The sequence below is a fragment of the Ambystoma mexicanum genome, chromosome 7q (genome assembly GCF_040938575.1).
Source record: "Ambystoma mexicanum isolate Mex_15411 chromosome 7q, UKY_AmexF1_1, whole genome shotgun sequence".
Classification (NCBI taxonomy): Eukaryota; Metazoa; Chordata; class Amphibia; order Caudata; family Ambystomatidae; genus Ambystoma; species Ambystoma mexicanum.
The window spans coordinates 978,409,051-978,421,990 of NC_090941.1; the positions used below are offsets into that span (position 1 = coordinate 978,409,051).

Here is a 12,940-nt window from a genome sequence, read left to right on the forward strand (position 1 = left end):
TCAACTTCCTTTCTTCTCCTGCTGCCCCGTCTTTCCTTTCTCTGGCTCCTTTGCCTCCACCCTCTGCCACCTCTCTGGCTTCCCCTACTTCTTCTCTGCCTGCCCTTTTACCTCCCTCCTCTGCCACCTCTCTGACACCTTCATCCTCCTCCTTTGCTACCTTGCCCTCTCCTCCTACCTCTTCTGCCCACCCTCAGCCTACTTCTACACTTATGCAGGGTTTACCTCTGATATGTACCCCTCCGCGGAAGTCTTTCAAGGGTGGCAACCTTCTCCACATTGCCACTCTAAATTGCTCAGTTGTCAAACACTCCTCCAACATCTGCAGTCTCCTAGAAGAACTCAACCTGGATGTTCTCAGTCTTACCGAGACATGGGGCAACATTACAAGTGGCATGGCTACCCCCATACCGAGTACCGGGTCTGGGTTCCCGGAATGGGGAAGTACCGGGCCATTCCGACCTTGGATGGCCCAGTAATTCCCCTTCCCGTGAACCCGGACCCGGTACATCCCCATTCCCATTCGAGCCCCCATAGGGCTCAATGGGAATGGGGAGGATGCAAACAACGGGCCTGTTAATGGCGGGCCTGCTGCTTGCATCCTGGTCTGCTCACGGGACCCCGTAAGGACACCTGGTAATACCAGGCGTCCTTATTGGGTCCCGTGAGGAGACCTCATAATGGGGCGGTAGAGGGATAACAGGGCCAGCATCCCTACCGGCCCTGTAATCCCTCTACCGCATACCTCGTAATGAGGTCCAAGGTTCACGGACAGATCTGTCTCAAGATTTGACACTCTCCTCCCTAATGGCCACAAGATCCTCTCTGCGCCCAGATCCAATGTCCTGGTGGGGGGCCTTGATCTTCCTGGAGTGTATCCCTGCCTCTATCATTCCTATGCAGGTCTACTCCTTTGAATGCCTTGTCTGCAGGCTCTCTCTCTCTCCTGGCAGCTCTCTCACTGTGGCCACTATCTACCAGCCACCTGGTCAGGTTACCTCCTTCCTCTCTTAGTGGGCGGACCTCTCCTCCTCCCTCCTGGCCTCGACCACTCAACTCCTCCTCGGAGACCTCAACATCCACCTGGATGCTTCCTGTCCCTCCTTGGGACCCTTTTGCAACCTCTGGGATTCTCTTTCTCTCTCTATTCCTCCCTTTGGCCCGACTCACTCTGCAGGGCACACCCTGGATGTTCTGATCTCCTCAGACCGCCCCCTCTCTAACCCTCCCATCACTCCTCTCTCATGGAGTGACCGCTTTCTCCTCTCATCTCATCTCTCTCTACCCCTCAGGCTGAGCCAACCCCTGCACTGCCATCCACCTTCTCGGTCATCCGACCCATGAAGCGTGTGTCTGCTGAGGCTTTCGCTGCCAATTTCTCTCCCCGTCCTGCAGCTCTGGCTGAATCACATCCTGACACAGCCCTTTCCAACCTCCATTCTTCTATTTCTGACACTCTTGATGCTCTTGCCCCTGCCATGAGGATTTGCTTGAAGCTCAAAGCCAAGTGCAACTCTTGGTATGACTCAGACTTCATCACCCTTAAACGCAAGTGTAAGGTGGCTGAGAGGAAATGGCGGGCATCTGGGCACCCTCTGACAAACTTGCCTGCCGTCTGCTCCAAAGGCAGTACCGACTCTGTCCACACTAAGAAGAGAGCTCACATCCAACCCTGCGTCTCTGCGGCATCTAACAACTAGGCTGAACTCTTCAAAATTTGCAAAGAGCTGGCCAATCCTGCTGCAGTCTCTACCCCTCCTGTCCCCTCCCAGGCCATAGGCACGGCATTGGATTCCCATTTTATCTCAAAAACCTAGGACATCCTGTCACCCTCTCTTCCTCTCCTCCTTCTTCCTCTACTTGTTACTCTACCTCTGGCATTCCTGCGGCCGCCTCTCCTCCCTTCTCTTCCTAACCTCTGTTCACCCCTGACAAGGTGTCTAGACAAGTCTGATCTATGAAAGTCTCATCAAAAAAGGTTCTTCCCTGTTCCTCCAAAACCATGAAAGACCAAGTGACACCCTCACTCCAGCCTTGGCCGACTTCTGCAACCACTCTTTCACAACTGGAACCTTCCTTTCCCCCGAAGCACTCTCTGGTGCACCCTCTTCTTAAGAAACCCTCAGCCGACCCCTCCTGTCCGGCTATCTATCGCCCGATCTCCATTACTCCTTTTCTGGGCAAACTCTTGGAAAAGCTGGCCATCTCCCAGCTTAACCTTCAGACTGAATCTGTTGTTTGTCTCCATGACCATCGGTCTGGCTTCAGAGCAGCCAAAAGCATGGAAACTGCTCTCCTGAACATTCATGAAGACCTGATCTCAAACCTTGATACTGACCACCCTTCTGTCCTCATACTACTCGATCTCTCTTCTGCGTTTGATACTGTCAACCATGCCATCCTGCTCAACCGGCTCCGTGATAACCTGGGTATCACTGATCAGGCCCTGGCCTGGCTGACTTCCTTTCTCTCTGACTGACCCTGCCAGGTCCAACTTGGGTCCTCCCTCTCCTCTATCTCTCTCTCTACCTGTGGTGTTCCCCAGGGGTCTAATCGTACTCCCTGGCTGTTCACCCAATACCTGGCACCTCTTGCCCACCACGTAGCTGCTCTCTGCTCCAACTTTCAGTGCTATGTGGATGTCACTCCGCTCACTTTTAGGCTCCACTCAGCTGCCTCTCCTCCCTCTCTCATCCCAGACTGTCTGTCCGCAATCCAGGAGTGTGTGCCGCCAACAACCTCTGCCTTAATGCTAGTAAGACAGAGATCCTCTTCATCAGCACACCAGCACCTTCCTTTCGTGTGCTCCCACCTGTGAGGCTAAGAACCTCAGGGTCATCTTCGACTCCACACTCTCCTTCTCTCCTCACATCTCTGAAGTCTCTAAGAAGTCAAACTACCAGTGTTAGGCAGAATCCTGTGCAGTTCCCTTAGGGAGCACTACACAAGATTAGGACTACAGGTGAGAGCAATAAATCCCCTTTTGGTATCAGTCTGTACCGTAAAGATTTAGTTCGTAGCTGTGGCTGAGCAGTCAGACTTACCTCAAGAGGGAGATGAGCAGTATTCAGGGTTTACACAATAGGCCCACTGGACTATGGCACAAGGAAACACTGATCAAAGCTTTGTATTTAAAAAGTAGATTTATATTTATTTCATACACTTCTAATAAAACACATGTATCACAGTCATCAAGCAAGTTAAATTAAGTCAAAGGAAAAATATACACACTCCCAAGTTAAATTGTAGGCCAAGTGAACCAGAGTGAAAACTGAGCAAAACGGCACAGTGACAACTACACACAAGGGATCCTCTAACAATTCCTCACAAGGGAGGGAACGCACAAGTTATATAGAAATAGGTTCTTACACACCCTAGCAACACTTCCCATCAGTTTAAGAACCAGTTTAAGCAAGGCAGTGTATCAGTATAAGCAATACTTAAATGAAAACTGAGCAAAATGGCATTTCACAAGGTTAAAAAATGGGAAGGAAAGGGTAGTTAAAATAAAATAGGTGCACCACACAGTTCTAGAGGAGAATAAATCTAAAGAAGGCAGATCTAACAAATGTGACCGGAGTCAGTAGGCCTGTGCCAAAGTCAGTTGGTACAGGGCAAGGGCCCAGGAGCAAAATGTTCTTGTAGCTGCAGTCAAGTCTTTGGTTAACGAAGTGGAAAAGGCGGATGCAGACGTTGAAAAGACAATGTTAAGAGAGAGGGGCGGCCAACCCAACAGGTAGGTAAAGGATTTAAAACACCTTTAGTGCTACTGCGAAGAAAGGGCAGCTTGGCGGAACAATGTACCTTCAAATGGAGAAGTGGCTCCTGAAGTGGCAGTTGTTCCTGGTAGTTCCTGCAGTTTGGGTGATCCAGCAGAGGAAGAGAGGCTCTCGTCGTGGAGGAAGGTTCGAGTTACTGCACTACCCAGGGATGAAACCTGCCGCTGTGCTGCCCGACGAATAAAAGGTACGCTCCTTTAAATCGCAGTCCCGGTGGACTGGTGCCTGGCTATCCGGCCTCCGAGTATTGGGTACGGGAGATTCGACCAAGGCAGGTCCGGGAAGGCAATTGGCAAACTGGTTGGCCCCACCAGTTCAAGGGAAGAAGCCTCTTGCAGGTAAAGATCTTCTCTCGTCGTTTGGAGAAAAGTGGTGAGGCGCTGCAGCAGGGCTTCACCAGTGGTTCAGTCGTTGCAGATGTCTTTGGCTTCTGTCCTCTTCGGCTTCTTAGTTCCAGTGGGGACGTCTTGCTTTTCCAGTCCTCAGGATCCTGCTTTTATGCAAAAAGATCCCCATTCATACAGCCTAGCTGTCACTCACACAGTGGAGTGGTCATCTTGGCGGGAGACCCTCCAGCCTATTAGGATAGAGTGCGACATGGGTTGCTGAGGCAACCCTGCCCAGGGATCCTACTCCCCCTCCCACACAATGGACCCACCCCAGACTCAGTGGCACCGAAAGGAGGGCTTCTCGGCAGAAGCCTGCCAAAAGGACGAACAATGGATTCTCAACCTGGGTTAGGAGTTTAGAGGAAAGAAGTTATATTAAAGTTCTGGCAATAAAAACCTACCGTATTAAAGTTAATATTAAAATACACCAGCGGTATGTTAGAGGCTGTCAGTAAAAGTGGTAGCCTCGGAACAATGGGAAAATCCCATAGGGAAATATTTGCGGTCGAATATTTACGGTAGTAACCAATGCCACCAGCCAGAAACTTTTGAGGGAGGGACTGTACGGTACCCTCTCGAAAATGAGCATAGGGGAAAAACTATTAACCCCTTCCAGTAACTCCATAGTAAGATGGGTTGTACTGGTTTAGTTCATAGGATTCGACTAGTAAAGTCAATGGGGACTTTACATGCCCTGGGAGACGGTAGTCAGTCCCAGGGTATGGAGTCTATGTTTGGGGGTCGCTACGACACCCCTGTGTCACTGCACTGAGGGTGCTGTGTAACACATGTGAATAAAGATGGTTCCTATGGGGTTGAGAAAGATCCCATAGGCATTAAACACAAAAATAGCCTAGAACACACATAGCAAAAATGCCTTAGAGTGGGAAAAAAAGAGTCTCACTCTTAGCAGGAAAAAAGAAACAAACACTTCAAATCCAGCAAAGTTGCTGGGGGACTCTATAGGTAAGGGAAATTAGCCGTAGAATGAGAATTCTCCCTAACAACCGGCTGCACCTTCTCAGAGGTATTCTTCCTTTCCTCACTTTCCCCCAGTGGCTCACTGTTTCCAGAGCTCTGGTTCACTCTAGGATGGCTGGACTACTGCAACAGCCTATTTCTAAATCTGCCTGCCTCTACTCTCCATCCTCTACAACTCATCCAGAACAGGACTGTGAGACTTGTCCTTGGCCTCAAGCCCAGGGACCGTTTCGCTCCAGCTCTGAAATCTCTCCATTGGCTCCCAGTGGTAGCAAGGATCAGGTTGAAGACACTCTGCATTGTCCACAAGGCTTTCTGGGGCCTGGGACCGTAATACCTCCAATCCAACTCTCTCTACTGAAATTTCGTCCTCCTCAAGTTCTTTGCTCCTCCACCTCCAACTGCCTGAGGGCCAGTCGCTTCTCCAAGCAATGGTTTGGGGGCAGATTTCTTTCTTCGGCTGGTACCTCCCTCTGAAACAGCCTCCCTGCCTCTCTGAAACTTGAGCAGAACCATCTCTGGTTACGGAAGCACCTCAAGACCTTCCGCTTTGCTTCTGCCTTCTCTCTTCCTCTCCCCTGCTGATGATCTGTCTGATACATGCATTGGTCACTGGCTACCCTCTGAATTCGGGCCCAGGTCCCTTGCCCATCCAGCTGCATACACACGCTGCCTCCTGGTACCCCCTGCACTTGTGGTCTGTATCTGTAACCCTACAGTCCCCTTTCCTGCACTTATTAGACACATGTTGTCTGCACTAACCCCTGCACTTGCCACCTGTTGGCTGCACTACGTGCTGTGTTGATTCCTTGTCCTGCACTTGTCCATCTCCCACCTCTCCCACCCTCCCCTGGAACTTCTCCCCTCCCCGCTCCCCTTCACTTGTGCAATCTCAATGTCACCAGGCATAGTAAGATCAATGTTTTTTGTCCTCCCTCTGTTTCCCCTCCCTTGCCTTGTCGCACCTTAAAACACTTGTGTATAAGCGCGTTATGAATGCCATATCATATCATGTCATATGAACCAAAACCTAAAAAAAGGAAGGACTCATGCAAAGGAAATGTAGCAGAGACACACTATGGAGGAGCTGCCAGTTTATGGCTGAAATGTTCTGCAAAAGAGGTTATAGGGAGGAGATCTGCAAACAAAATGGCAGTGATACCCCTTCCCCAGAGCTACATACATTTTTATACAAAGCTAGATACATACAATTGTGAAAACCAAAAATGAGAAAAAAGTGCATAAAAGTCAACCTTTTCTTACGCAAAAATGTTTCTGCAATGTTTGTAACCAAAATGTATGTCCCCAGGAAAGGATTAACATAACACACAACAAGAAAACAAAATGCAACACAACATATAACAAACTATAACTGAATAAATAGCATATATAAAACATCTATATACATATATAGAACAAAGTCATGTTTGCTTGTGGGTTTTTAGTGTGCCTCTGCACTTGCGCGATCTGAATGACACCAGGCCTAGTAGGACCGTTGTCTGTCTTCCCCCTTTTTTTTTTCCCCTCCCTGCCTTGTCGCACCTTGAAACACTTGTGTATAGGCGCATTACAAATACCATATCATATCATATCATATATGGCGTTGATATTGGGGATCTAACTCCTCATGAACGGTAGGTCTGGCGTCATGAATTTTGCATGGAATATTCTTTATTTCATTTGTGAATTAATGCAACCATTTCTAGTTTGATGGCGCATCCCGTTCCCGAGATAAGTCATTATTTGGTTTTTCATCATTATGTTTTGTGGTGTTCCGCACGCCATCTACAGGTCATTTGTAGAAAGTGCTCATCCTCGCGCTGTCTTTGCTAAACTGGTCTTGCTTTTTTTTGTTTTACCAATTTTTTTTTAAGATGAGATTTAGTGTGTCTTACTTTACATTGATTTGTTTAGCGATAAATTCAATACATGCTAATTAATTGAACACCACATTTTTATTTACCTCTGATTTAAATTCTCACATGAATATCATATTTGTATGCTTACTCTGATTATTTGCAGTGTGTGTTTAGCGGCAAAAATGGCCACTACTGCTAACAACACTGCAAATAATCAGAGAAAGCTTACAAATATGATATTCATGTGAGAATTTAAATCCGAGATAAATAAACATTTGGTGTTCAACTAATTAGTGAAATTAACATGTATCGCTTTTTTCCTTTGTGGCAAAAAACAATATTTGTTCATCTTTTTGCAGTGGAATATGAAAAGAAATCTGAGAATGGACATCCCTGGCGAAGCCGGGTACTTAAGCTAGTAACATATAATATATCATATAACATAACACAACATATAACATAACATGTTAGTGTCATCCTGAACAAAACATGCAAATGGCATGAAGTGGCACATGTTGGAATTAGGATAAAGTAGTGAACGGATGGTCAACAGAGGAGCTTAATTTAGGTTTACTGCATGTGACATTAAGAATAGCACATAAGCATTTGATGACGCAGTAAGAACAAAAAAGGCACGGTGTCCCCAGCTTTACCTTCTTGCTGGCATGCGGGAGCTCAGCTTCTTTCTCCAACATATAATAGACGGGTGGAACTGCGTTTTCATCTCTGCAGTACCAGGCGTCCAGCATCTTGGTGCAGACCCCCAACTGTGTAGCAGTATCCAGGATCTGCTCAAACTCCACTGCATCAATCTCCGCTGGCAAGCAAGGTTTTCCATACTGTTCTCCTAGAAGGGCCTACAGAAGACGAAACATGTATAAGAAATGAAAAAGCAAGTGAGTGGTTGATTACATTGTCCAACTGATCCATGCTGTGATGGCTCCATGTTTATAAGGGTGCAGAGACTAATCTCACATATGTGTTTTCCATCAGTGGAAGGCAGAAAACTTGAAGGCATGAAAGTGGAAGAGATGGACGATGAAAGGGCAAGATGGAGAGAGATGAAGAGAGAGAGAGGGGGCACAAGCAAGAGAGAGAGAGAAAGAAAGAATCCATGAGAGACAGAGAGATAGATTGATGGCACACGAGAGGAAGAGATGGACGAAGAAATGGCGAGATGCAGAGATGGACAAAGAAGGGCAAGATGGAGAGAGATGGAAAAAGAGAGAACGACAGAGAAGGCATGAGAGCTAGAGAGAGAGAGAGAGATTTAAGGCACATGAGAGGAAGTAATGGACGAACAAAGGGTGAGAGGAAGAGATGGACAAAGAAGAGAGAGATGGGGAGAGAGAGAGAAGGCACGAGAGATAAAGAGAGAGAGAGAGGGAGGGAGAGAAGGCACGAGAGACGGAGAGAGAGAGAAGGCACGAGAGAGACAGAGTAATTGAGACTGGAGGCGCCAGAGAAAGAGAGGGGCAGAGAAAGGGCAAGATGTAGAGAGAGAGAGAGACAGAGAGAGAAATGGAAAATGAGGGAGAGAGTTTGAGATGGTGGGAGGCCGAGTGGACGATAAATCAAGAGATTAGAGAGAGCGAGAAAGAGAGAGAGAAACAAACGGAATGAGAAGGACTGAGGGTGCGAGAGAGGAATGAGTGGGGGGAAGGGTGGTACAGAGAGAGAGAGAGAGAGAGAGAGAGAGAGAGAGAGAGAGAGAGAGAGAGAGAGAGAAAGTGGGTGAGATGGAGCGATAGGAATAAAGATATATATAAAGTGATAGATGTCAATGGGGAAACCTCTTTCTGCACTGCTAGACGAGGAGAATCAATTATGTAAATGCCATTCACAAAAGTACATAACATCACGTTTTTGACCTAAAACGCAAGTTAACCTGTTCTGCACGTTGTCTTGAACATTTAGACTTTGTTTTTTCTTTGAATAAAACCCTTATCTTTCCTCTTACATTGGTTAGCATTGCATTCTCATTTCCTTAATGTGGTATTGGAAAGTATTACTACTAATGCAGCAGAATGATTTACTAAGGAGAAAGAAAAAAGCTCCCGAAAGTCGACGAACACCCAGAAACGATGAGCAAAATGAGCTCTGACAACAAATCGAAAAGCTTTAATTATGCTTATTCTTATACCATGTAATTGTTACTATGAAGTGTGCAGAAAGTTATGTATGACAGTAATATTCATGTAGCGCCACACACATAGACCTCAAAGCACTGGACATAAAACTAACAGCCAAGTGCAACAGCAGCCGTGGTCCTAGGGTTGACCAACTAATGAAGAGTTGTGAAAAGTTGATGTGAAAAGGAGATCACGCAGGTAAGTGGATGATGGCCAGCAGAGCACTCCACAGCTAATTTTGGACCATAACATTTTTGAAGGGGAGGTATGCTGTTTTTTTTTTTTTAAATGCCTAAGTATTGTGCATTGTACAAAAGGGACACAGCCCCTTTAAGAAAGACCGCAGGAAAAGAGCGGGAGGAAGGAGGAAGGGGAGGGGGAGGGGGCTGGAGGGGCGGAAGGCAGAAAGTGTACAGGCGTGAATAAAGAAAGTTCACGGCAGTGCTGGCTCCGTCTCGTTATTGCGTGACTGAATAGAGCCCAACACTGGCGACAAAGCCGATGCGATCCTTCGCGTGCCGGCAGCAGTGGTAGGAGGGCGGCAAGCCCAGCAGTCGGAAAGGGCCCATGTGCCCCGTTGGAGAGCCCGTACGCCCGGGGGAAAAGGTGAGAGGGCCGGTGCGCCCATTGGAAGGCAGTGGCCTGTGTGCCCTGCGTCTGCAGCGGCCCGTGCGGTCTGCTGGAGGGCCCGTGTGCCCAGAAGTGATCGAGAGGGCCCGTGTGCCCAGAGGAGACAGCAGCGGCCCGTGCGCCCTGCTGGAGGGCCCGTGTGCCCAGAAGAGATCGTAAGGGCCTGTGCGCCCAGAGGAGATAGCAGCGGCCCGTGCACCCTGCTAGAGGGCCCGTGTGCCCAGAGGAGATCGGGAGGGCCCGTGTGCCCAGAGGAGATTGGGAGGGCCCGTGTGCCCGCAAGTGGACCCAGCGGCGACGTTAGAAGGCCAGCACACATAAGCGAGCCGCGGCCCGTGTGCCCACCGGAGCCTGAAGAGCCAGCGACGCGGAAGCCCGGAGAGCCGGAAGAGGCCCGTACGTCGTCGCGTAGGACCGAAGAAGACCCGCAGGCCCGCGGCGCCAACTACAAGTAAGGTGCCGGGTGGGATAACTGCAAAGAGGGGAACCCCGTGTCTCCCGCACGTGACATTACCATAAAAACATTTAAGGGCGAAAGAAGTCACGGCAAAAGAAAACCCTGGGTCTCCCCACGTGACATCTATTACATACCAAGGAAGCCACATTAGAGAAGGAAACCCCGGGTCTCCCACAAGTGACACTCAAAGACCAAGGAGCGCACGCCACGACACAAAGAATTCCCCGTGTCTCCCCATGTGACATCAACGAAACCACACACCAGGAAGGCTGCGGTAAGGAAAGAAACCCCCTGTCTCCCAAAAGTGACACCAAGAAAAAAAAAACTCCACCGCAGAACCCTGCACCACACCCGGACAACAAGACCAACCTGGGCACACGTGCACAGGAAGACACAGCGCCAAGAGACAATCGTGATCAACGCCCACGCGCCACCGAACTAACTAGAGCATACCAAGCTGCACCATCATGTCAGCCCAGGATACAGCAGATCCCAATGCCCAACCAACACCACCAGGAGCACCCTCCTCTTATGCAAGCCTAATGAGAAGACCCGCCCCGTTCACATTAAACCCACACCACGACCAGGGCCAACGATGGGAAGAGTGGATGGAGGAATTCGAGGACTTTCGATGGTGCAATTGGCACACAAGAACCTCCCAACATACTAAGCATCTTTGCAAATGTCGCAGGGAGAGAAATCAAAAATATCATCCGTACGATTCCCCTACAGGACCGCACCACATATGCGAGACTCCGACAAGCCATAAATGAAAAGATTGTTATCTCACCCAACGTGACTATGAGAGATACACTTTCAACCAATGTGGTCAATTGCCTCACGAATCAATAGGAGAATTCGTCATTCGCCTTCAAAGGAAAATATCGAAGTGCGATTTCGCCAACTTTAATGACGAAGAAGCCATAAGGCTACGCATCTTAGAAGGGTGTGTATCCTCTATGTTCCGGAAACACCTCCTAAAGAAATCCCTATCCCTAAAGGAAGTTTTGGACCTAGCCAGAGTTTATGAGAGAGTGGACATCCAGGCAGCAGCCATTGAGAACCCCAAGAAAGGAGAAGTTATAGCAGCAATGCACCCATACACCCGTCACCCAGCTCCACAGACAAGGATAAACCCGAGATATCCGACACAACGAACACCAAGCGACCGCCAATGCTATCGCTGTGGTTTCGAGTATCCACACAGAGGTCCGTGCCCTGCCATCGGCCAACGCTGCATGAGATGCGGTATGGAAAACCATTTCCAAGTGATGTGCAAGGAACTACTACCAGAAGGGAGCTCGACACGGCCGCGACCCGCCACTCGCATGACGGAGACACACACGGAACAACTCCGCCAGGCAGACAGAAGTACGACATTCCCCACAAATGCTTATCAACGTCCAAACACCGTAAGAGCCCTTGAGGGGCTTCAGATTGAACCAGATAGGAAAGATCATGAACTATATGACATCCACCAGAACGACTTCAGGCAAAACCTGGAACACGGGACGACCTACAAGGCAGAAACCCCAAGCCTTTTCGAACAATGAAGAGACCCATATCTCGACCCCCACCACAACATCAGCCGGGAGGGAATGAACCAGCCCGATACCTACAAGATGGCTACGACAGAGAGTACGTATGCCTCCTCAGTGCTGAAACTGAAGACACCTCAGCTCCCAGAGTAACAATACAGTTGGGAAGTACCAGAAACAGATTTATCGTCGACACAGGAGCGACGGTAAACGTCATGAATGAAGACATCTACAGGGAAATAGCCTCCTCATACCCACTACAAGAATCCAAGACTCACATTTTTCAATGGGGAGCGGCGCAGCCGATGACCTCCAAAGGAAAATTTCAATGTGATCTACGGCACAGGGACATCACGGTAACTGCCACGATACACGTCATAAAGAGCCCATCCATCGGCCGTTGCCTCCTCAGCTACCACACGGCCAACGCCCTTGCCTTGATTGACCTACACTACAACCAGTCAGAAGTAATAGAGGGACTACCAGTACCACACAAATCCGTCAGAGCAATGATTGACAGGCCCCTGGCGAAGGGAGACCTCAAGAGCCAATTCCCCAAGTTATTCGAAGGAGTTGGTATGCTAAAAGGATCACGCATCAAACTACACATCGACAATACCATCAGGCCAGTACCGCAACATCTGCGCAAAGTGGGTTTCCACCTTCAAGAACAAGTATCAAAAAAAATCCAACTTCTCCTTCTCAACGACATTATAGAGAAAGCAGAAGGGCCAACACCATGGGTATCGCCAATAGTAATAGTTCCCAAGGACAATGGTCGTCTCCGCATATGCGTTGACATGCGCATCCCGAACACGGCCATCCAGAGAGAAAGGCACCCAGGCACGAGCCTGGAGGACATGTTGATTAGGTTAAACCAAGCAAGGTTCTTCTCAAAGCTTGACCTCAACCAGGGCTACCACCAACTGGTCCTGGACCCAGAATCACGACCCATCACCACATTTGCAACGCACAACGGCCTTTTTCGATACAAAAGGCTCAACTTCGGCATATCATCTGCCGCAGAGATCTTTCAAGAGACCATCATACGCCTCATAGCATCGGAGATGAACGCACTAAACTATAGTGACGACATCTTAATATTTGGAAGAGATCAGGAACAACACGACAGAGCCCTAAGAACCATCTGCTCCATCCTACAAGACGCGGGATTA

At 48.8% G+C, this 12,940-nt stretch overlaps 1 protein-coding gene across 1 annotated transcript in view; it reads right to left on the minus strand.

Moving 5' to 3' along the window:
- LOC138528445 (NACHT and WD repeat domain-containing protein 2-like) overlaps window positions 1-12,940 on the minus strand; it is a 328,733-nt gene that overhangs the window by 144,744 nt on the left and 171,049 nt on the right. The window contains exon 4 of the mRNA XM_069640078.1: window positions 7,662-7,865. Within this exon, the coding sequence (XP_069496179.1) occupies window positions 7,662-7,865 (204 nt within the window). The remainder of the gene's footprint in view (window positions 1-7,661; window positions 7,866-12,940) is intronic.